This window comes from Brachycentrus maculatus, unplaced genomic scaffold (assembly GCF_059751285.1).
Source record: "Brachycentrus maculatus isolate JH-2025_06_01 unplaced genomic scaffold, ASM5975128v1 h1tg000421l, whole genome shotgun sequence".
In the NCBI taxonomy this organism is placed as follows: Eukaryota; Metazoa; Arthropoda; class Insecta; order Trichoptera; family Brachycentridae; genus Brachycentrus; species Brachycentrus maculatus.
The window spans coordinates 851,602-875,939 of record NW_028281169.1 but is presented as its reverse complement, the minus strand read 5'-3'; the positions used below and the strand labels follow the sequence as shown (position 1 = coordinate 875,939).

The 24,338-nt window shown below is 34.0% G+C and overlaps 1 protein-coding gene across 1 annotated transcript in view; it reads left to right on the top strand.

Annotated features, from left to right (window-relative positions):
- The window catches only part of LOC148302706 (transient receptor potential cation channel trpm-like), a 248,030-nt gene that overhangs the window by 171,969 nt on the left and 51,723 nt on the right, over window positions 1-24,338 (top strand). Inside the window, exons 5-9 of the mRNA XM_088271175.1 lie at window positions 11,014-11,227; window positions 13,249-13,408; window positions 16,459-16,595; window positions 18,704-18,860; window positions 22,095-22,242. Of these exons, the coding sequence (XP_088127301.1) occupies window positions 11,014-11,227; window positions 13,249-13,408; window positions 16,459-16,595; window positions 18,704-18,860; window positions 22,095-22,242 (816 nt within the window). The remainder of the gene's footprint in view (window positions 1-11,013; window positions 11,228-13,248; window positions 13,409-16,458; window positions 16,596-18,703; window positions 18,861-22,094; window positions 22,243-24,338) is intronic.

Here is a 24,338-nt window from a genome sequence, read left to right as displayed (position 1 = left end):
TGTTGAGCATATGGTATCCACAAGCAAAAAACAAAACAAATATTCCTCAAGACTTTACCACTAATTTGAATTACCTCATGTCCAAGTAATTCTGAAATCTAGCTGCGGCTTATGCAACACCGTTTATCATGGCCCTACTTATGCTTCAAATTTACGAGTTTTGTACCCTTACCTACTTGTGAGTGGATTTATTATTTATGTTGAAAGTTACCATAATTTCTTGTAATTGAAAGTGAAAATTGTAGGCAAAAACACTCGCTAACTTGATAAAGGCACGAATTTATACTGTTCAATAATTCTTAGCAATGAAGTTACTTGGTATATGACTTATGAGTTTATATTATTCATTAGCTTCTTGTTGTTCAGGTGGTTAGAGGCATTCGAAATGTGGGTACATCGTAGAATCTTACGCATTCCGTGGACCGATATGGTTAGCAACGTAAATGGATATCATAATCCAGCAAAAAATAACTAAAAAGCATAAAAATCATCTAGTACACAACTATGATGCCCGCTTCACCCACAACGAAGAATTGATGGTCCCAAGAGTGAACAATTTTTAATTTTTTCCCGACGGAACTGAGGCGGAACAGTGCAAACCATGGACCAAATATAAGATGGTGTGGACCAAAATAATAATAATAATAATAAAACCCTCATCCGCACCCCAATGGTGCATAGGGCACTGCTTCATATGAACACAGTGTTATCTTGATCGTTTACACACGAAGGAAAGTTGATCAGCCCTCCGCTTCAGGTACCAGTCCAGGGTAATATTGAATGAATATTACAGTGAAAAAATCACTTATATTTATTTGACCCCCCTTGGGAATCGAACCCGGGACCTCCAGAACGGTAGCCGAGCGTGCTGACCATTACACTACGGAGGCGGATAAATATAAGATGGTATGGACCAAAATCAAAATAAAATAATAGGTGAATGATTCAGAGTTAATATTGTAAAATGGAAGTAAAACACTTCAATATACGTATAGTTTCTTTAATTTTTAAGCAAACTCAACTTATATAGAAGAAGAAACTCAGAAGAATCTATGAATTCGCAGCAGTGGAAGACCTAAGCTGCAGGAGCCTGAAGCTTTGCATAAGAAAGTCGATGAAGCCTCTCGAAACGAAACAGGCGGTGGCCATACTCTCTTATCATTTACACTGAATTTTTGAAAAATAAAGATTTAAATTGGAAACAGAATGTGAAAAAGAAGGTATTCAGTTGGCAAATATATATGAGGCAATAGGACATACAGATCTATCGGATTTAGTGGTGTCTTATTTAGAAAATATGACAAGACGAATAAGATTAATATATCAGCTATGTGACAGATCTTCATTGATATTGAATCCAATGTGTCTATTGTATTGTTTTTAGGGATCAACTCTTCATATATTGTGAAATATACACATCTACTATCATTTTTAAGACATATTAACTAAATATGCTATCACTCCTTGTACACAATAGGCAAGGAAAACTTTCTAAGGCAACTAATACGTATATGTAAAGAAATTTAAAAAAAAAAACAAACAAAAAACAAAATTACACTTAAAAGTGTAATGCTAAAAAGTAAACATAAATGCCTCGGGTAGTGTTAGCGATATAAACTTTAGTAAATAAATAATAAGCTTAACGTTGACGCACGTTTAACGACTTACAAAAAAAAGTTTAGCCCACCTGGACCTAAAAGGGGGATTTCAAATCCCCCTCGCACAATGTTGCACTCGATAACTTTAAAATCATTCAAGCAATTTGGTAAATATTATTGTGACATCTGTGTGATTATACTTACGTAAAGAAATTCTTCAGTCTTATAATATTCAAAACTTTCAAATTTCAATTTATTATTTTGATAAATATTGATCCTGATCCTGAAAAACCTGATCCAATGGTCGAACGGTGTCATCGTGTGTTAATTATGTATACCCGAGACGTTTTCTTTGTTTCATTCTTACTTCTGCGGTACAGCTGTGTGAGAGAGAGACAGCAATTATAAACTGCATTATTCCGATCTTCTATTCTTTCGAATAAAAAAATGATAAATACAAAAATACGATGGAGACCTCGGGAGAACAAAAGAGGTGTCGAAAGACCCCAAACGAGATGGTCCGATGACATAGTTGCTGTGGGGGGTAGAAACTGGCTGCAAGCAGCAACCGACCGCAGAAAATGGAAAGAAGAGGAAGAGGACTATATCTGGAGGACAGAGGACTCATGAAAAAGAACAAGAAGATTCTTCCGATCATTCACGCCACAATTTGTGCAGTCTATCTGAGAACATGATACGACCACACGTCGTTTGTCAAAAGCTCCGTTTTATTTATTATGGCATACAATATTTCTATGAATAGATCTGGGGTCTTTCAAATACCTCCCTTCGAGCATGCGTAATTTTTAGCTACGTCGGATGAGAAGGGTTAAAAGCTCCATTCGTTCTATGTGAAATATCGTTGTCACCAGGGACTAAGTATTCCCACCCTTAACGACACTTTATGCAAAATTCACGGCATGTAGTGTGAAATCCTTTTAAAGCTGCAATAAAATATAAAGTTTATGAGCGTTTGGCGAAGTGCTCGCAACATGGGCGCAATGTGATGCATTTATTATGATTAAAGGTGGAAATACCTGGAGTATTATAATGAGGTTTACTTTAGTCTCTGTGGAGCTGGCACGTTAACACATTGACACCTGATTTTTGTTTACTACGTACTAACTACCTTTACTCCTATCCAGGGTATTTTTCCATTTATTATTTGCTTGCTTACTTCAGCCTTCTTCTTGTGTCCAGTATTGAACAAAGGCCTCCCTCTTGGACTTCCACAGTTCTCTGTTGGAGGCGACTCTCTTCCAGTGCAGGCACGCCACTTTTTTATGTCATCAGACCATCTTGTCTGGGGCCTACCCATACTTCTGCGCCTGTGCTAGGCCTCCAGTCAAGCATCTTTTTCGTCCATCTCTCCTCAGACATACGTCCACATGACCTAGCAGCTCCACTTTTTCTCCGCGATTTTTTGAGCCACATCTGTTATTTATTTTAATTTTTTTATTAACCTTGCTTATTATGTACAAGGTTTATAGATCAATTAATTAATGGTTTTCTGTTCCTTGTATCTAAAAACATGTTTTATCTACATGTGTTGGGAAAAACAGGGATAAACAAGTATGGGCCAATCAGGATCATCTCAGCATTTGCTCATTTCTGGGAGGAAACCACGTTGTACTCCTCAGGAGAAGCCGGAATATTGGCTGTCGTCAACAGGCCTTCAGTTCCACTAGAAGAGGGTTCAGCATTTTGTGTCCTAGCTTAGTTAATGATACCAATGTCCTTCACTATTTAAATCATGTATGATACCACCTCTCGTGAGAGTTCCTTATGAACTAACACGGATCCGATGTCGGATAGGTCCTCACTTAAGTTCCTGCAACGCGAGGAGAGAAGTGCGAGCTATTGCACCTAATAGAGGGTCGACGAGATGTAGGCAGAAGATATAGAAGTAGGTTAAAACTTTAGTGCATGTTGGTCTTCGGGCCGACCAGAAATCGCATGTGCTAAACATTTTGTGTAGTTTTAAGTGTGTAAATGGTGCTATGGTGGTGAAGGGTGGTATTGTTTGCATGCTGTAATAGTGATTGTCCTGACGAAGAGACGGGTACGTCTCGAAACCGGTAGACGTAAAAATCTCGGTGAGTGGTTATATACTAATATTATCAACATTTTTTTAAAAAAATAAATAAGTAAAATGACTAACCACAAAGTAAATGCTTTAAATATTAATAATATTGAGAATAGAAGATATATCTCCTGGCTCCGGAATATACGAGATTGCACGGGGATCAGGACCTGTTTAGAGCTGCCCAAGACAAGGACAATTACTCTCAAGTGATAGTCGACGTCACAGGGACCTGACATGACACACACAGAAGAAGAAGTGAGGACATATTACCGTAAATATGTGAAGGAAATAAATAAATAATAGCTTGGCATAACTGGCATGGATGTGTTAACACGCTCAGGTGATGAAATAATTATGAATGCATTCAGCCCTGAACTTGTTTCATAATTCAACTTGTAATTTGAAGCGGAAGGACCAAACATAAAGAATTTTGCATGAGCTAAATTTAACTAACTAACCATCACGCAGCTTCCCCGCAAGGGTAGGTAGAGAGAATTGAACGCCACACTACTCTCTCTTTGCAAATATTCTTCGCCTCTTCTACATTCATGCATCTCTTCATAAATACCCGACGATTACGACTCCTGACCCGGCCGCTTTCAAGTATTTGACATACCTGATCGTGCCAAGTTTTTCTCGGTCTTCCTCTGCTTGTTTTTCCAACTACATTCGCCTCATAAATTTGTTTAACCGTTCTTTCTTCACTCATACGTTCCACATGTCCAAACCATCTCAACACACCTTTCTTAATTTTATCGATAATGCTTATCTCAGCTTTACATTCTTTCCAAAATTTATACAAATTAAAAGAAAAATCTGGTCTTTTAAATTATTAAATATTTGTCAAAAAATAAAAAATTCAAATAATATCTTTGTTTTTTATGCAGTTTTTAATTTGATATTGTTTTTATTCACAACATTTTTGAGTATATCCAAATACTTGTAAGGGATGCAAATTACAAATATGTTGCTGACAGTGGTGACAACAACATCCCGTAACCGTGTGAATACCTACGTAGTCTGACAAGCTGTCATTCGAGATCAGTCTCTTCTTACAAGCAGCCACTCACTTAGAGCTCTGTCATGACTTGTGATAGGTTGGTTAAGTGATCACTTTACACACATGCAAAATTCACCATTCTACCCATGATTGACAACCACATTACTCAAATTTTTGGAACTCCTAGATATCGCTCACTCCTTTCAAGAACGTCATAAATCAAAAATCGTCAATTTTCAGTTGTACATGTTTTCGGAATGCCCAAAAATTGATCTATATCCCAGCAAAAGAGGCATATTTTTAACTTAATATTTACCCGCTACAGGGCAGAAAGTTTTGTTTTTGCATTTTGAAGAAAAGGTATTGTTTAATTATTTTTTTAAATATACTAAATATTTTTCAAATGGAGAAAAAACCTTCAGATTTTACCTAAAAAGATCTGTTGCACAGTAAAAAGTCCAATAAATGACTTGATATTTATTTTTAATACATTGTATTATATTTTCAAACATTAAAAACGTTCTCCTGAAAATCAAGTTTTTTGATTTATGACGTTCTTGAAAGGAGTGAGCGATATATGATCAATCTCATGACACAGTACAAATGAATTTATAACAGCCATCTATGTTGGATTAAGAAAGCTTTTAATTAGCAGAAGCCCTTTTTTATTTGGGTGTATGAGATCTAAAAAAAATGGATAAACATTTTAGGCTTATGTGAACCGTCTTCCGTTCTGCCTACCCATTCAGGAAGCAGCGTGATGGTTTGCCAGTTGGTTATTCTGCGAGCAAGTTAAATCGCCCACTCCTTTCAAGAACGTCATAAATCAAAAAACAAAAATATAATACAATGCATTAAAAATAAATATCAAGCCGCTTATTGAACTTTTTAGTGAGCAACAGATCTTTTTAGGTAAAACCTGAATGTTTTTTTTTTCATTTGAAAAATATTTAGTACCTATGCTTAAAAAAATAATTATATAAGTAATAGCTTTTCTTCAAAATGCAAAAACAACACTTTCTGCCCTGTAGCGGGTAAATATTTAGTTAAAAATATGCCTCTTTTGCTGGGATATAGTACATTTTCTGGGCATTCCGAAAACATGCACAACTGAAAATCGACGATTTTTGATTTATGACGTTCTTGAAAGGAGTGAGCGAAATGTGCAAACATTTTGACAGCAGTTGAAAATATTTTGCGTTGAGCTGTCGACAGTATTATAAACCATAAAGTTGATTGTAAAAGTTTAGAGCTTTGAATGACAAGTGTTTTAAAAAGTTTTCGTATATTTGTCTAAAAATGATCCCACGAGGGCGGTTCGTGCGTGGAGGATACAATCTCAGGCTTTGTTCGTAATTCCGGGATTTTGGGACTAAAAAAAAATAATCCCGGGACATTTGAGTGTTCACACGTTAAATGCCAATACTAAAATTGGTCAATTTTGAAATTCATAAAAAAAACTTTCTGTAATTTACGTTTTTTAATATAACGTATTTAGTTTATATAATTTTTTGAATTGACGATGGGTTTCATAGTTAAAGCATTTTGAATATAGTTCTTGATTGAGGTCACTGGTGGCCAAAAAAAAATAATCCCGGGACATGTGAGTGTTCACACGTTAAATGCCAATACTAAAATTGGTCAATTTGTAATTCATAAAAAAACTTTCGGTAATATACGTATTTTGATATAATGTATTTAGTTTATTTCATTTTTTTGATTTGACGATGGGTTTCATAGTTAAACCATTTTGAATATAGTTCTTGATTGAGGTTACTGGTGGCCAAAAAAAAATAATCCCGGGACATTTGAGTGTTCACACGTTAAATGCCAATACTAAAATTGGTAAATTTGGAAATTCATATAAAAAACTTTCGGTAATTTACGTATTTTAATGTAATGTATTTAGTTTATTTCATTTTTTGATTTGACGATGGGTTTCATAGTTAAACCATTTTGAATATAGTTCTTGATTGAGGTTACTGGTGGCCAAAAAAAAATAATCCCGGGACATTTGAGTGTTCACACGTTAAATGCCAATACTAAAATTGGTAAATTTGGAAATTCATATAAAAAACTTTCGGTAATTTACGTATTTTAATATAATGTATTTAGTTTATTTCATTTTTTGATTTGACGATGGGTTTCATAGTTAAACCATTTTGAATATAGTTCTTGATTGAGGTCACTGGTGGCCAAAAAAAAATAATCCCGGGACATGTGAGTGTTAACACGTTAAATGCCAATACTAAAATTGGTCAATTTGTAATTCATAAAAAAAACTTTCGGTAATATACGTATTTTAATATAATGTATTTAGTTTATTTCATTTTTTGATTTGACGATGGGTTTCATAGTCAAAGCATTTTGAATATAGTTCTTGATTGAGGTCACTGGTGGCCCCCATGGCGCTGCGGTCCAACACGGTCGAGGTCACCGGTGCCCCCCATGGCGTTGAACGTGTTAACGAAATCATATTTTAAATGTTTAGTAGTTTTTTTTTAAATAAAAATAAATATTTGTGTTTTTTATGATTTACACAAATATTTTAATTTCATACTATTTCTGTGAACTTAAGCGACTCATTTTTAGAAATAGGTATCAAATTGCGGTAGAGTGGATTCGAACCGAGAAACTCTGACTTAAGAGTCCGCGACACTAGCCACGGGACCACAACCCGACACAATAATAATGCCCTAGCAAGGCGAAACAATTGTCACGAATTTTTATTAAAATTTTGATGTTTTTTTTTATAAAATTAAATACAACTTGTAGACTCAAATCAATGTTTGATTTTAACGTTTAAATACAAATATGGAGCTCAACCATTTAAACGCCAAATCAATAAATAAATTAAAGAATACATTTGATCCAACCTTAATGTATGGAAGTGAAGCATGGAGTTGGCAAAAGAAGGATGAAAGTAGACTGAATTCAATCGGAATGCGATCCCTCAGACGAATGTGCGGATAGACGATGCATGATAGATGCTCGAATGGTGAAAATAAGGAACGAATGCAAGGATGCGATGAGCATTATCGATAAAATTTAAACATTATTAGTTTGTTTGCGTTAGTAATGAAATTTTTAAACGAAATTTTGAGAAAGTGGTCCTTATCTCAAAAAGTATATAATATAAATATAAACCCCCTATCTGCACCCCAATGTTGCATAGGGCACTGTGTCGTATAAACGCAGTGTTATCTTGATCGTTAACACATGAAGGAAAGGTGATCAGCCGTCCGCTTCAGGTACCAGTCCAGGGTAATATTGAATAAATATTACAGTGAAAAAATCACTTAAATAAATATTTGACCCGCCCTGGGAATTGAACCCGGGACCTCCAGAACAGAAATATATCAAAAAGTATAATCATATAAAAATTGTTAATTTCCGACCAGTTGACCATCAATTTCTTAATTAATTTGTTTTAAGTCTCTCGTTACTGGCTGGATTTTTGTGGTCTTAACTGTTTTCTTTATAAAAGTACCGACTCGAGATTCCAAACGGGTTCCAAGAGTATGAAATTAATACAACGCGAATTCATCGTTTTTCAATATTAATTTTGAAATTCCGGAGTAATAAATTGAAGGCTTCCCCTTAATCTTTCAAGATAAATCAATTCAGGTGCTACTTGTCTTAGGTAATGAAGACAATATTTCAAAATAAATTTATAAAATATCTAAAATAACATTAAAGCAAAGTGTTGTTTCACTCTGATGTTTATTTAATATTACCCTGGACTGGTACCTGAAGCGCAGGACTGATCGCCTGTCTTTATATAATTAACTATCATAGCATCAATTTGATCCAGTGCCCTATGCACCATTGGGTGCTGAGGGGTCAATAGGTAAACAAAACAACAATTTGAAAGAAATTCATTGAAAATTTTTACCATTTTTAAAGAATGAATCGAATCAGTTAAGAATAACAGTGAAAAAAAAATTGAGAAGAATTTATTTGAAGATAGAAGCAGAGGGAGGCCGAGAGAAACTTGGCATAATTATTTTTTTCAAATACTTGAAATTGGTCAGGTCAAGAGTCGGAATAATCGGCTGATATAGATGGGGAGATGCACGAAGGTAGAAGAGGCGAAGATTGTTAGCAAAGACAGACTGATGTGGCGTTCTAATCTCTCCGCCTACCCATTCGGGGAACTTAAAACATTTTTTTTTCGATTATTGACGATATAAAATAAGGGACGTGACCATAATAAAAACATTAATATTACACACCAATAAAAAATTTTTGCTTAAAATTTAAAATGGCATTCTCCATACTATCAAGTAGGTACCTACCGTAACATTTTTAATTGGACTCTCGTTAGGCAAATTAATGACAACGTCCAATCATGATAATGTTAGTACTTAATTGCAAATGAAATATTAATATTTTAATATTTCATTTGAAATATTAGTATTCAAAAATGAGTTGGATGGACCAACGTTTACAAAGTACGTCAATTTCGCAAATTCAATTGTATTCATTAATTACTTGGATTGACTGAGCTTTTTTCAATTTTTAATTTAAATTTTGGCTTGTAAACCAATTTTTCTTAATATCCATTGTGACACGTGTTTCGATGAATTCCGCATCATTTTCAAACGCCATTTTGAGTAAAAAAAAATGACATCTCAACATAGATGAAGAAGAATCTGGAAGTCTGGGCATTTACGGGGTTTACGACCGTCATAGGCTGGTTTAAGTGATCACTTTACACACTGTAACATTCACCAATTCCACCCATGATTGACAACCACACTACTCAAATCCTCGGAAGTTCCATATCGCTCACTCCTTTCAAGAACGTCATAAATCAAAATTCGTCAATTTTCAGTTCTGCATGTTTTCGGAATGCCCAAAAAATGTACTATATCCCAGCAAAAGCGGCATATTTTTAACTTAATATGTACCCGCTACAGGGCAGAAAGTGTTGTATTTGCATTTTGAAGAAAAGGTATAGTTTAAATTTTTTTTCAAAGAAACTAGTTATTTTTCAAATGGAGAAAAAACCCTCAGGTTTAAGCTAAAAAGATCTGTTGCACAGTAAAAAGTTCAATAAGTGGCTTGACATTTATTTGAAATAAATTGTATTATATTTTTAAACTTTAAAAACGTTCTCCTGAAAAATCACGGTTTTTTATTTATGACGTTCTTGAAAGGAGTGAGCGATATATGTATATGATCCAATTACGAACCTTTCATTAGAGACATCTATTGATGAGATAAAGAAGCTTTTTTTATTGAGCAGAAACTCTTCCATGTGTAAATGAGGTCTGAATCCTGGATTATAATCACACACATGAGAAACGCCAGAAAATATCCTCTTCAATTTATTATTTTAGCTTATAATTTGACCAGATAATTTATTTACATCATTTTGAGTTTAAACAAACAAACACTCAAAATGTTGCCATTTACGGTTTGAAAATAAAATACAGATCCGACAAAAATGTCACTTAATACATATTTTTTAATACTTCCAGAAATTCAGCAAGAAAGCGATATTACCAATTACGCACAGCCAATGTAATAAGAACATCGCTTTATTCCTGAATAATTCCTGGAACGTTCATACTTTATTTAGTATTTTTCACTCCCATGGAGTCACGTTTGGCTACATACGAAATGAAGGAAGATGTTTAATAATGTCTACAGCGAAGGCACTGAATATTAATGTCCTATAAAAACATCGTACTTAATGCCTCGTTTTAAAAACGTGCACGAATATTAGCCTAGTTCCATTGTTTTCTCGATGATAATTTACATTTTATTTTGTATACCATATTATATTTGGTATAACTGAACTATCAACTAAAATTTAACATCTTTCGTTTTATACGAAAGACGATGGAAGTCTGAGCATTTACAATCTGACATTTAGCTGGTTTTAGTGATAAATTTATACATTTGTGTAACGTTCACCATTTTGCCTATCATTCAACATTCATGTCGCGTGTTTTTTTTAAACTGCAAGATGAAGGAAGCATCTATCGTTTTTATACGAAAGATGATGGAAGTCTAAGCCTTCCAGGGCTTACAACCTGGCATCAAGCTAGCTTTAGTGATCAATTTATACACTCGAGTAACGTTTTCCATTCTGCCCATTATTGAACGGGACATCCATATTGATATTTTTAAGACATACTCGTATAAATGCGGTGTTGTCAGATCCCTTTCGTATGTTAGTTGTTACTTTAATGGGTGTGGGGGTTTAAATCTAGATTTGTCCGCCTAAGAGTTTACTCAACATCGATGAATAAGAATAAAAAGATTGTACAAAATGGTCAAGATGTTTTTAACGGTTGTTTTTTTTGTTGTTTTCGCAGTACGTCCGGCTCGCGTACGACACCAGGCCCGAGCTGATAGTCCAGCTGCTGACGCGCGAGTGGGGGCTGGAGCTGCCCAAGCTGCTCATCACGGTGCAAGGCGGGAAGGCCAACTTTGAGCTGCAGCCCAAGCTGAAGAAGGTGCTGAGGAAAGGCTTGCTGAAGGCCGCCAAGACCACCGGCGCCTGGATCTTCACCGGCGGCACCAACACTGGTGGGCCTTTAACGCTTTCCACTCTGACCATTTTTTCTCATAACTGATCAGCTACTCTGATCAAAAAAATGCGACGTTTTTCTACCATTAAATTACTCTTATTTTGGGACACTCTGTCTGGCAATTCGTATGACCATGTTAATTAAGATAAACTGTATTTATCTTAAATATTTTTTGGTAGAATATACTTGGGTGATAGAGAAATCAGTGATTAAAGTTAAACCTGCGCCGGGCCAGACATTGTGGCCCACGGAGCTGCCTACTAGAATCATACGGGCCAGAATGTCTGGCCTACAGAGTGGTAAGAGTTAAACATAGTCATGAATCATGTAGCAGGCCATTTTGTTATTTTACAACGTTTTGAGTGTGTCCAAATACTTGTTCACAAATCTGGATTACCTCCAATTAAAGGAATTATTTTTCATATTATTTTGTTGACATCTCAATGTAGATTTTTTAATTTATTTATTTAATATAGTAACATTTTTAAGTACAACTTAATACAATTTCTAAACATTTATACATATGGTAAACTTATAGTTTTAGATTCGCTGTGCCTCTCCAAAAAAGAGACTGAGCTCTTGTGCTTGGAGAGGGACTTGCACTCAAGGTTTAATGTTTTATAAAATTAATGGTATAATAGTCTTTTTTTATATGAAGAAGAATATGGAAGTCTGGGCTTATACCTACGGGGCTTACGACCGTCATGGGCTGCTTTAAGTGATCACTTTAAACACGTGTAACATTCACCAATTCTACCCATGATTGACAACCACACTGCTCAAATTCTTGGAAGTTGGTGAGATGAAAGAAATCTTCTTTAAGAAGTACCCCGTCGTAAGCCCCGTCAATGATCAGATTTCTATATTCTTCTTCATCTAGGTTGAGATGTCAAAAAACCACATATTTCCATCTGAAATCTTGTAGATAATTATAACCATCAGAAAGATTCTTTCTTGAACAATATTTTTAAATGGTTTCAAAATTTCATTTCTAACGCAAACAAGTTCATATTTTTTGTCGAACGAGGCACCTAAATTTAATTCATTACCTTCGGTTATTCTACTTTCAGACTGCCTGAAAAAGCCGGCTGAAACAAATTACTGAAACCTACCCTCTTCCTGCCTTGGGGCAGTACAGGAAATATGTACTTTGTCGGAAGATATTAATTTTGGTCGGGCTCCCGGTTTAACGGTCGCGTCTTAATGAGTACTTAGCCATAATATAAACCGAGAAAATTATTAGCATCTTCCGTGATAGAAAAGAGGAAACATTCGATCGATAATTTTGATTCACAATTATTTAGATTGTGTCCAAATACTTGTTTACAACATTTTTAGTGTGTCCAAATACTTGTTTACAACATTTTTAGTGTGTCCAAATACTTGTTTACAACATTTTTAGTGTGTCCAAATACTTGTTTACAACATTTTTAGTGTGTCCAAATACTTGTTTACAACATTTTTGACTTGGCTGAAGACCGCCATAGGCTGGTTTCATGTGATCACTTTACACACGTGTAACATTCACCGATTTAACCCATGATTGACAACCACACTACTCAAATTCTTGGAAGTTCTATATGTACGATCCAATTTTTAATGATTGTAATTGAATCACTAGAATTTTCACTAGAGACATCTATTGGTGAGATGAAGAAGCTTTTTTTATTGAGCAGAAACTCTTATTTGTATGTGAGGTCCGAATCCTGGATTATAATCACACAGATGAGAAACGCCAGAAAATATCCTTCCGTTGTATCATTTTAGCTTATAATTTGACCAGATAATTCTATCGATAATATATTGTATTTAACAAAAAGTTGGAAGTTAAAAAAAATATATTCATATTGGTATTACATATGCCGTCGCGTCAGTGTGAATACCTGCCCAAATATTTTATTCTAAAGAGTAGCAAGAGCTTTAGTCGTAAAGTTGGCAAACCTGCGCGGCGCGCTGTCATAGCCATATTCTTCATCAATATGTCTAAAAATGTCATCTTGATATTTGTCTCCTCCTCAGGTGTGACGCGCCAGGTGGGCGACGCCCTGCTGCTGGAGCGCTCCCAGCGGGCGGGCCGCGTGGTCAGCATAGGCGTCGCTCCGTGGGGGATCGTCGAGAACAACCACGAGCTGCTGGGCCACAACAAGGACGTCCCCTACCACTCCATCGCGTCGCCGAGGCAAGTATAGCGAGATGTTCTCACAGCCGTAGGTCAGACTCCTTCGTAACGATATTCCCACGGCCGTAGGTCAAACTCCTTCTTGGCGATTTTCCCACAGCCGTAGGTCAAACTGTCTCGGTAATTCAACCCCTATGCACCTATATATCTTGTACCTTTTATTTTTATTTTATCTTTATTCTAAACCTTGGGGTGTGAAGTGTGCAAGCCTCTAATGTTCATATATGACATCTACCATGAAAAAACAATATGATCTGCAAGATAAACCATGTATGTATATATATATGTATATTTATATATATATATATATATATATATATATATATATATATATATATATATATATATATATATATATATATATATATATATATATATATATATATATATATATATATATATATATATATATATATATATATATATATATATATATATATATATATATATATATATATATGTATATACATGTACATATATATATATATATATATATATATATATATATATATATATATATATATATATATATATATATATATATATATATATATGTATATATATATATATATATATATATATATATATATATATATAGATCTTCCGGGCAGACCACCGAAGACATGCATTGGCAGGTGAGAATCGACATCGCAAAAGGTTTATCACTCTTAAAAACAAGGCCTACACCAAGAAGAAGAAGAAGAAGAATATATGTTTATGATTTTTACGCTGTTTCTTTCAGTTTCCGAATAATGTATTTATCTCTTTTACTTTCGTAGTTTTGTATTCTATTTAAATCTTTCAAATATTTTGTTAGTAAAAAGAGAAGTATTTGTTCTCGTTTGTAAGGCATTTGCGGTATAAAAAATATACTCAGTTCTGTATTCCTAGTACATTTTTCAGTTACAAGTTGAGAAAAGCCGTAAAGAGATTCTTTATTGGTTAATATACCATTTTCCGTGAAGAGAAACAGAGTTTTAGACGATTACATCCCAAAAAAAGGTCACACGGTTTGGAAAACATCGCAATATGTTGTTGTTTTTTATCCCCCTAGAGCCCTAGACTTAAAAACGCCGTTCGTGATATCCTTTTCAAGTTATAAGGCCTCTGCACAAGTTGAGTTTCTTTAAGAACAAAGTTTGCTCCCAGTCGGTCGAGTGTGAATATCCCCGGACGCCGCTCCGCGCACTTCCAATCATTGCGAGCTTACTTGCTACAAACTTTCACGGTAAAATTCTACCACAAAAACCCTTTTAAAAAAAGCTTTAAACTTCTTGCTGCAATTCGTGAAAACGGGCGGCGAGACTCAGAAATATTCACTGTTTTTTCTTTCATTAAATTATTATTCGATTTTTTTCTACTAATTGATTCGGTAGTCAGAAAATAAGGATAAAGGATAGAAATAAGGATAAAATAAGACCAACTTTTGAAAAAAAAACAAGTCACAAAATTGTTGAATGTAAGATGATAAGGGTTTGAAAATGTATGATGAGATGCCTGAACGTATGAAAAATTTAAAAAATCTGAAAGAATTTAAATATAAATGTTTTGTTTACTGTAACAAGATGTAAATATATATATATATATATATATATATATATATATATATATATATATATATATATATATATATATATATATATATATATATATATATATATATATATATATATATATATATATATATATATATATATATATATATATATATATATATATATATATATATATATATATATATATATATATATATATATATATATATATATATATATATATATATATATATATATATATATATATATATATATATATATATATATATATATATATATATATATATATATATATATATATATATATATATATATATATATATATATATATATATATATATATATATATATATATATATATATATATATATATATATATATATATATATATATATATATATATATATATATATATATATATATATATATATATATATATATATATATATATATATATATATATATATATATATATATATATATATATATATATATATATATATATATATATATATATATATATATATATATATATATATATTGTATATATAAAATAGTGGAATGGATGAAATCAAATAATTTTTGTATATCAAAAGGTATTAATATTTTTGTTTATTAATACCTATTATTATACACAAAAAATGTTATGTTATTATATCCTGTTCGATTGACGAAAAAAGTTTAAAACAATTGGTAACCACGGCTAGTATCAGAGTCATAAATTATACTGAAAATAACCCGAGCGTGATTCACGCCACTGAAAGTAAACTGTCAGCATAATTACGCAATCGAGGGTGAAATTTTCCATCCCTGTTGGTTTATTCAGTTTCACACTATAATAGTTTCTCAGTTTCATCCTCCGCGTTTTCAATTATTATATAATATATAAGTTTTGTACTGACATTTCTTAAGGAACTGCAATTTATAGAATAAAAAAACAACCATGTATTTTTTTCCTCCATGAATTTTATTTTATTTTTTGACATCTCATCAAAGATGAAGAAGAATATGGAAGTCTGGGCATTTACGGGGCTGACGACCGTCATAGGCTGGTTTAAGTGATCACTTTACACACGTGTAACATTCACTAATATAAGAGTTTCTGCTCAATAAAAGCTTCTTTTAATCTTACCAATAGATGTCTCTGGTAAAGTTCTAGTGATTCAAGAACAACGTTTCAATATTGATTCATACATATAGAACTTCCAAGAATTTGAGTAGTGTGGTTGTCAATAATGGGTAGAATTGGTGAATGTTACACTTGTCTAAAGTGATCACTTAAACCATCCTATGACGGTCGTCAGCCCCGTAAATGCCAAGACTTCCATATTCTTCTTTATCTTTATTAAGATGTCAAAAAATAAAATATAAAAAATAACTCCTAATTGGAGATAATCCAGATTTGTGAACAAGTATTTGGACACACTGAAAATGTTGTTTTGAGGTTTTTTGCCAGTGTAACGCATAATTGTGAGTTTTCCGTTCCATCATCAGGTCCAAATATGCCGTGCTCAACAACCGACACGCCTACTTCCTGCTCGTAGACAACGGGACCGGAGGGAGGTACGGAGCCGAGATAGTTCTGAGAAGAAAGTTGGAGAAATTCATAGCCGCGCAAAAACTACATCCATGTAAGTAAATACTCAAACCACCCTATGACAGGTCGTAAGCCCTGTAAATACCCAGGCTTCCATATCCTTATTCATCCATGTTGAGATAACGAAAATTAAAAATAACGCATAAGAAAATTAAAAATAACTATGTTGAGTGCTGGTACCAACACTGATGTATGGAAGCGAAACATGGAATTGGCAAAGGAAGAATGAAATCAGATTGAATGCCGTTGAAATGCGTTCTTTCAGACAAATGTGTGGAAAGTCATTGTATGACAGATTAAAAACAAAGATATTAGAAAGGAATCTATATATGAACTAGGGATAGTTGAAAAGTTTCATAATTTGATTCGGCAGTCACTTTGTGGTAAAATCTATCCATTTTTAATTAATGTATTAGTTAATAAATACCACTTTTTCTTAAAATCCACTGTGACATGTGTTTCGATACATTCCGCATCATTTTCGGTGTTTGAAAATGATTCGGAATGCATTGAAACACGTGTAACAGTAGATTTTAAGAAAAAGTGGTATTTACTTAGTAATACTTCTTCTTCTTCTTTTTGTAGATCCTAGGGATCTGTTTGTGCCTTCGCATGTCGCTCTTGGGATGTCTACTCCCAGCTGTCTTTTCATCTTTTCGGAGGTCTGCCTGGGGGTCTGCCTCCTTCAGGGTTGCCTTGGAGGGCGATACGTGGAAGTCTGTCTTCTGACATTCTGTTTATATGTTCCTTCCAGTATCGCCTTAGTTGTCGTCATAAGTAATACATTAATCAAAAATAATCGAAAAGATTAAGAAAAGTTCTTTAAGGTGGTATGGACATGTGGAGTGAATGAATAATGAAAGAATGACTAAGAAAGTATATTTGGCGAATACGAACAGAAGAACAGAATGAGGACGGTCAAAAAGACTTGGCACAATCAGATCAATCAGAACCTAAGATCTGATGTTATCAAAAGTCTGCGTAATCGGAGGGCATGTATGACTAAATGCATGGATGTGAAGGAAGCTAGGATTGTATGTCACGACAGAAGATCCTTTCCATCCTCCGGGTCGTAAGCCCCGTTAATGCCCCGACTTCCATATTCTTTATGTGTGTTTTTTTTCTTTTTTTATTAGCATAAATTGTAAACATTTATTTAAATAACGATTTATTTATTTTACCTAACGTCCAAGTGACTCTGAAATCTAGCTACGGCTTATGCAACACCGCTTATCATGTCCCTACTCAGGCTTCAACTTTTTAAGTTTTATAGCCTATGCCTACTCGTGAGTGGATTTACTCTTTACGTTTAAAATTACTATAATATCATGTATATATTTTTCCGCCTCCGTAGTGTTATGGTCAGCACGCTTGGCTACCGTTCTGGAGGTCCTGGGTTCGATTCCCAGGGAGGTCAAATAAATATAAGTGATTTTTTCACTCTAATATTTATTTAATATCACCCTGGACTGGTACCTGAAGCGGAGGGCTGATCACCTTTCCTTTCTAACGATCAAGATAACACTGTGTTTATATAATGCAGTGCCCTATGCACCATTGGGTGCGGTAAGGGTTTTTTTTTTTATTATATAATATCATGTAATTCATGACTGAAAATTCTAGGCAAAAACACTCGCATAACAAATGTTAAACATATTTTTTTTTAAATTGCAGAGACCCACCAAGCCACCTCGTGTTTCCTGTCGGTGGAGTTCTTTTTGCATAAATTTTTTATTGTATTTAACCATTTTAACCCTTTCCGGTCCCCCAAAATTAAAAAAAAATCTAAGTAGACAGTTACATTCCATTTGGAAAAAAAATCTTTTGTCCTCTGCTTCACATACTGTTGTAATAGATACGAGTGATAAAAATGTAAGCTTGGAATTTTAATAAATATTACTAATGACGAAAAAAATGTCGAATTACATCCGACATGGGACCTAAGAGGGAAAAACCGATGTGGAATGAGATTCGACATTGGACCAGTAAGGGTTAACCTCAATACACACAAAAAAAGAGAAAAAAATCAAGAATACAAACTATTTTAGTATTTTCATAAAATTAACTCTTGATCATTTACCCTTTCAGATGTTTAATTAATAATAAGAGGTTTTTTTTAATTTTCCTGTCGTTTTGTTCTAGATACACATTCCTCAACCCCTGTGGTCTGTCTGGTGATAGAAGGTGGAACCCATACCATCCGAGCCGTGCTGGAGTACGTCACGGACAATCCTCCCGTCCCAGTGGTGGTCTGCGACGGGAGTGGTCGAGCAGCTGACCTGATAGCCTTCGTCCACAAGTGTGTATTGTGTCCTTAACACAAAAACAAAACATCTATCGTTTTCTAAACTAGTCATACATAAAAATAAAACCCATTAAAGTGGTATATTCAAGTGTTTCATTTTTATAAAATGTCCTTAACACATTGACTGCCACACCAATTTTCAGAATTCCGGTCTAAAAAACCATATTCAATAAAAATTATTGAATGTGGTTTTTTAGACCTTTTTTAGACTATAATATAAATTAAAATTATTTGACCAGCAACCGGGTTTCATCAATCAAACACAAATAATCCGACTAATTTTACTGTTGTGACTAGCTTCTAGTTGAAGCATTCACTAAATTATTTTATTTTCTTATTTAGGTTAACTACAGAAACATATCGCTCACTCCTTTCAAGAACGTCATAAATAAAAAATTTACAATTTTCAGTTGTGTATGTTTTTGGAATGCCCAGAAAATGTACTATATCCCGGCAAAAGAGGTATATTTTTAACTTGATATTTACCCGCTACAGGGCAGAAAGTGTTGTTTTTGCATTTTGAAGAAAAGGTATTGCTTTTTTTTTTTTAAAAACAAACTAGTTATTTTTTAAATGGAGAAAAAACTTCAGGTTTAACCTAAAAAGATCTGTTGCACAGTAAAAAGTTCAATAAGTGGCTTGATATTTATTTTTAATAAATTTTATTATATTTTTAAACTTTTAAAACGTTCTCCTGAAAAATCAAATTTTTTATTATGACGTTCTTGAAAGGAGTGAGCGATATGTAAAACAAAACAACGAAAATATGAATACATTAAACAAGCCAATTATAGTTAACCACAGAAACATAAAAATTAGTACAAAATATTTAGTGTAGATCTAGCTAATAAACACGTATTTATGAGAGAAAATGTGTGTAAGATGGATGTTGATTCCAGTAGGAACATACATACAATGCAGAGAAGCATAGTTTTTAAAGATCCTGACAGGACAATATGCTCACCATTCGACTTTTCAAAACAGATTTTCTGCAATTGAAAATGTCAACTTGGCTAAAACATGAGTTGTACTCTCTAGCCATACGAAACATAAGTGAACTCCGCGCATAATTAGTTCGAAGGACAGGTACAGGAATAAAGATTGTGACGTGTGACGGGTACGGTAGCCGGGTACATTATACGTTATTTCGGAAGTCAAAACCGGACTATCGATACGTCCACTTATTATTCAATTATGATAATTTTAATTATGATAATTTGAGTGTGTCCAAATTTTTGTCAATGCAATGCGGCAATGAAAATAAAATCAAAACTGACAAATGATATTTTTGATATTATACAGTAGAGTAAAATAACAACTATGTAATTTTTTCCACATGAATTTTATTTGACCAGCAACCGGGTTTCAACATAACCGACACCATCAGACTGGTGTGACTGCCAACTTGTGTACAAAGTATTAAATATTTTCTTCTTCTTCTTCATCCGTGTTGTCTCCCTAGCTGCAGCTTTGGTCGCCTTAAGTCACCCTGTCACACATCATTCCCTTGGCTTCCTCTACAGCCTTAAGAGCTGCCCGAGTCAAGGACAACTACACCCGAGTAATAGTGGACTAGAGGAGACCTGACGTGGCACACAAAGAAGATGAAAAAATGGCTTACCATATTGTTTTTAACATTTAAAATATTTATAAACACTCTTAAAGAGAACAACGGAGTCCTGGTTCCAACTCTAATGTATGGAAGTGAAACATGGAGTTGGCAAAAGAAGGATGAAAGTAGACTGAATGCAGTCGAAATGCGATCTCTCAGAAGAATGTGCGACAAAATGATGTATGATAGATGTACGAATAGTGAAATAAGGAAGGAATGCAAAGCTGAGATAAGCATTATCGATAAAATTAAGAAAGGTGTGTTGAGATGGTTTGGACATGTAGAACGAATGAGTGAGGAAAGAACTGTAAAACAAATTTATGAGACGAATGTTAGCGGGAAAAGAAGCAGAGGAAGACCGAGAAAAACATGGCACGATCAGGTATGCCAAATACTTGAAAGTGGTCAGGTTAGGAGTCGTAACAATCGGCGGGTATGTATGAGGAGATGCATGAACGTGGAAGAGGCGAAGAATGTTTGCAAGGACAGAGTGGTGTGGCGCTCTATTCTCTCTGCCTACCCCTGCGGAAAGCGGCGTGATGGTTAGTTAGTTAGTTAAGAGAACAATCACTCAAAATCAGAAACAAATATATCCCAAAGATATAAAAATAATTTTAAAATATCCAAATGCAACACTAAACAGTACCGACAAAATTACATATACTTAGGAATAAAAAAATTCAACAGCCTCCCTTAAGAAATTAAAAATATAAAAGTCACAAACACTTTAAAAATAAAACTTATTGAACATATACAGATTAATTGATTCTGCAGTCACTTTGTGGCAAAATCTATCCATTCTTAATTCATGTTTTACTGAGAAGTACCACTATTTTTTTAAATCTACTATGACACGTGTTTCGATGCATTCCGCATAATTTTCAAACACCGTATTTCATACGGTGTTTGAAAATGATGTGGAACGTATCGAAACACGTGTCACAGTAGATTTTAAGAATTGTGGTATTTACTAAGTAAAACATTAATCAAGAAATTAACATATACAGACTTTACAATAGAAAACTAAAAAAGATAACTCCCTCGTACCGCATAAAAATAAATGTTCCCTGGTAATATGTTTTTCAAATGTATAACATGTTACTATCAAAAAAAGAAATAAAAAAAATAAGAAAAAAGTCCCTCTCCAAGCACAAGAGCTCAGTGTCTTTTTCAGAGAAGCTCAGGGCAACTAAAATTATAAGATTGTTATTTATTGATTTGGCGTTTAATTTGTAGAACTCCATTTTAATTTATGTACTAATTTTAAATCAAACACAGAATTTTTGAGTCAACTAAGTTGTATTTTATTAACAAAAACACATAAAAAATTATATTGTGACAATTGTTTCGCCTTGTTAGGGCATTATCAAACGAAAGACATTCGTTTGATAATGCCCTAACAAGGCGAAACAATTGTCACAATATAATTTTTTATGTGTTTTTGTTAATAAAATACAACTTAGTAGACTCAAAAAATCTGTGTTTGATATAAAATTAATACATAAATTATAAGATTGTATTAAATAGAAATGACTAAAAATTGTTTTTAAAAAAATGTAACTATATTAATTAAATAAATAAATAAAATATATAAATATTTTTTTATTTATTTACAGATATGCTTTAGAATCCGGAGAACAAACTGTATTGGAGTCCATGAAAGAGTATTTGCTGAACACCATACAAAAAACTTTCGAGGTCGGCCAGTCACTGGCGGAATGCCTCTATACGGAATTGCTGCAATGCACGAGGAAAAAAAATCTGGTAAATATACTTCAGTTATTAATTTTTTATTAAAACCCACTTAAAATATTGTCTTTTCTTTTAAACATTTTAATGCTATGCTTATTAAGGAAGTATGTGTATAAATTGCTACAGTCTTTTTAGATACTAAAAATGTCCGCCTCCCTAGTGTAATGGTCAGCATGATCGCCTACCGTTCTGGAGGTCCCGGGTTCGATTCCCAGGGGGGTTTAATAAATATAAGTGATTTTTTCACTCTAATATTTATTCAATATTACACTGGACTGGTACCTGAAGTGGGGGGCTGATCACCTTTCCTTCATGTGTAATCGATCGAGATAACACTGCGTTTATATGAATCAGTGCCCTATGCACCATTGGGGTGCGGTAAGGGATTTATTATTATTAAAAAATATGGTATTCAATAACGATGCAAAAACGTTGACAAATCGCTCACTCCTTTCAAGAACGTCATAAATCAAAAAACTTGATTTTTCAGGTGAATGTTTTTAAAGTTTAAAAATAAAATACAATGTATTAAAAATAAATATAGGAGTGTATGTCAGGACAGAAGAGTGTGGCGTTCCATCCTCTCTGCCTACCCCTGCGGGGAAACGGCGTGATGGTAGTAGTAGTAGTAGTAGAAAAAATAAATTTTAGATCAAGCCACTTACTGAATTTTTTACTGCGTAACAGATCTTTTTAGGTAAACCTGAAGGTTTTTATTCCATTTGAAAAATATTGTATTTAGTGTATTTAAAAAAAATAATAAAACAATACCTTTTCTTCAAAATGCAAAAACAACATTTTCTGCCCTGTAGCGGGTAAATATTAAGTTTAAAATATGCCTCTTTTGCTGGGATATAGTACATTCTCTGGGCATTCTGAAAATATGCACAACTGAAAATTGACAATTTTTGATTAATGACGTTCTTGAAAGGAGTGAGCGAAATGTCAACCGATTTTAATGATTCTTTTTGCATGTATACAAATAAAGAATAACATTTATGGTTCTTTAAAAAAACAACAAAAAAACAATTAACCAAAAAAATATAGGAAATTACGAGATGATGTCACTTCAAATTATGTTTTCCCACGTTGTCCCTTTTTACGGATGATGAATTCAAAGATTCATTTTGTATTTACTTCTTCTTTATCTTCATCTCTTAATAGATCTGTTTATTCAGGGCTCCGGTCGTGTTCCTGTGATGAGGAAGTTCAGCTTTCCAGGATGTCCTGTTTCTATTTACAATGTTCAATAATGTCCCTTCTGGCGTCACTGTCTCCATTTATTGGAACAAAGGTCTCATCGTCCGTAGTGTTTATGCATCCGATACATTGTGATCCACTGCAGTAGAACTAACATCCAATATGGTGGAATATATCCATTCACTTTAGGGTGTATTTGTTTCAATAGAATAACCATTAAATACAATTATCAAGACACGCACCAACCGCAATATGACGCACTCAAATTGAAGGGAAAAATTGCACTGAGAATTTAAGCGTCATAGTGCTTCGGAACAATTTACATAACTAACGGTTACAGTACAATGGCGCTGGGCCAAATTCTAATGGTTAAGTTTTATCTAAATAACACACACGTTTCTTGGTCAAGATTTATTAAAAAATTCACTTAAAACGTTCTGATTAGGAAAATTAAAACAATTTTTTTAAATATCATTTCTAATTATAGTTGTTTTTCCATCAATCTTCCCATTCGTCCACATCCGCATCGCTGCCACTTTCCTCTTCACTCGATGAGTCTGAACGCATCGCCTTGGATCTTTCTTCCAAAGCCACTGCGAGCGCACCGGCCAAAGTTGCCGTATCCATGACTCTTCGTTCTTTGTTCTCGCTAGCGGGAACTGACTTAAGCTCCACGCCTTTGCGTATCTCATCCAGCAACACTCCTTTGCCGCCCTCCTTTGGCGCGCTATTGACGTCCACCTGTTTGAGCTGCTTCCCTCCGCGGATGCTGTCCATCAGCGCGGTTCTCGGGTCGCCATTTTGGGCTCTCGGGGAATTGATGGACCGCGGACGCGGACTGATAGGCGGTGGAGGAGGAGGAGGGGGCAGAGGCGCTTGAGGGGGCGGCGGGATATACAAAGGCGCAG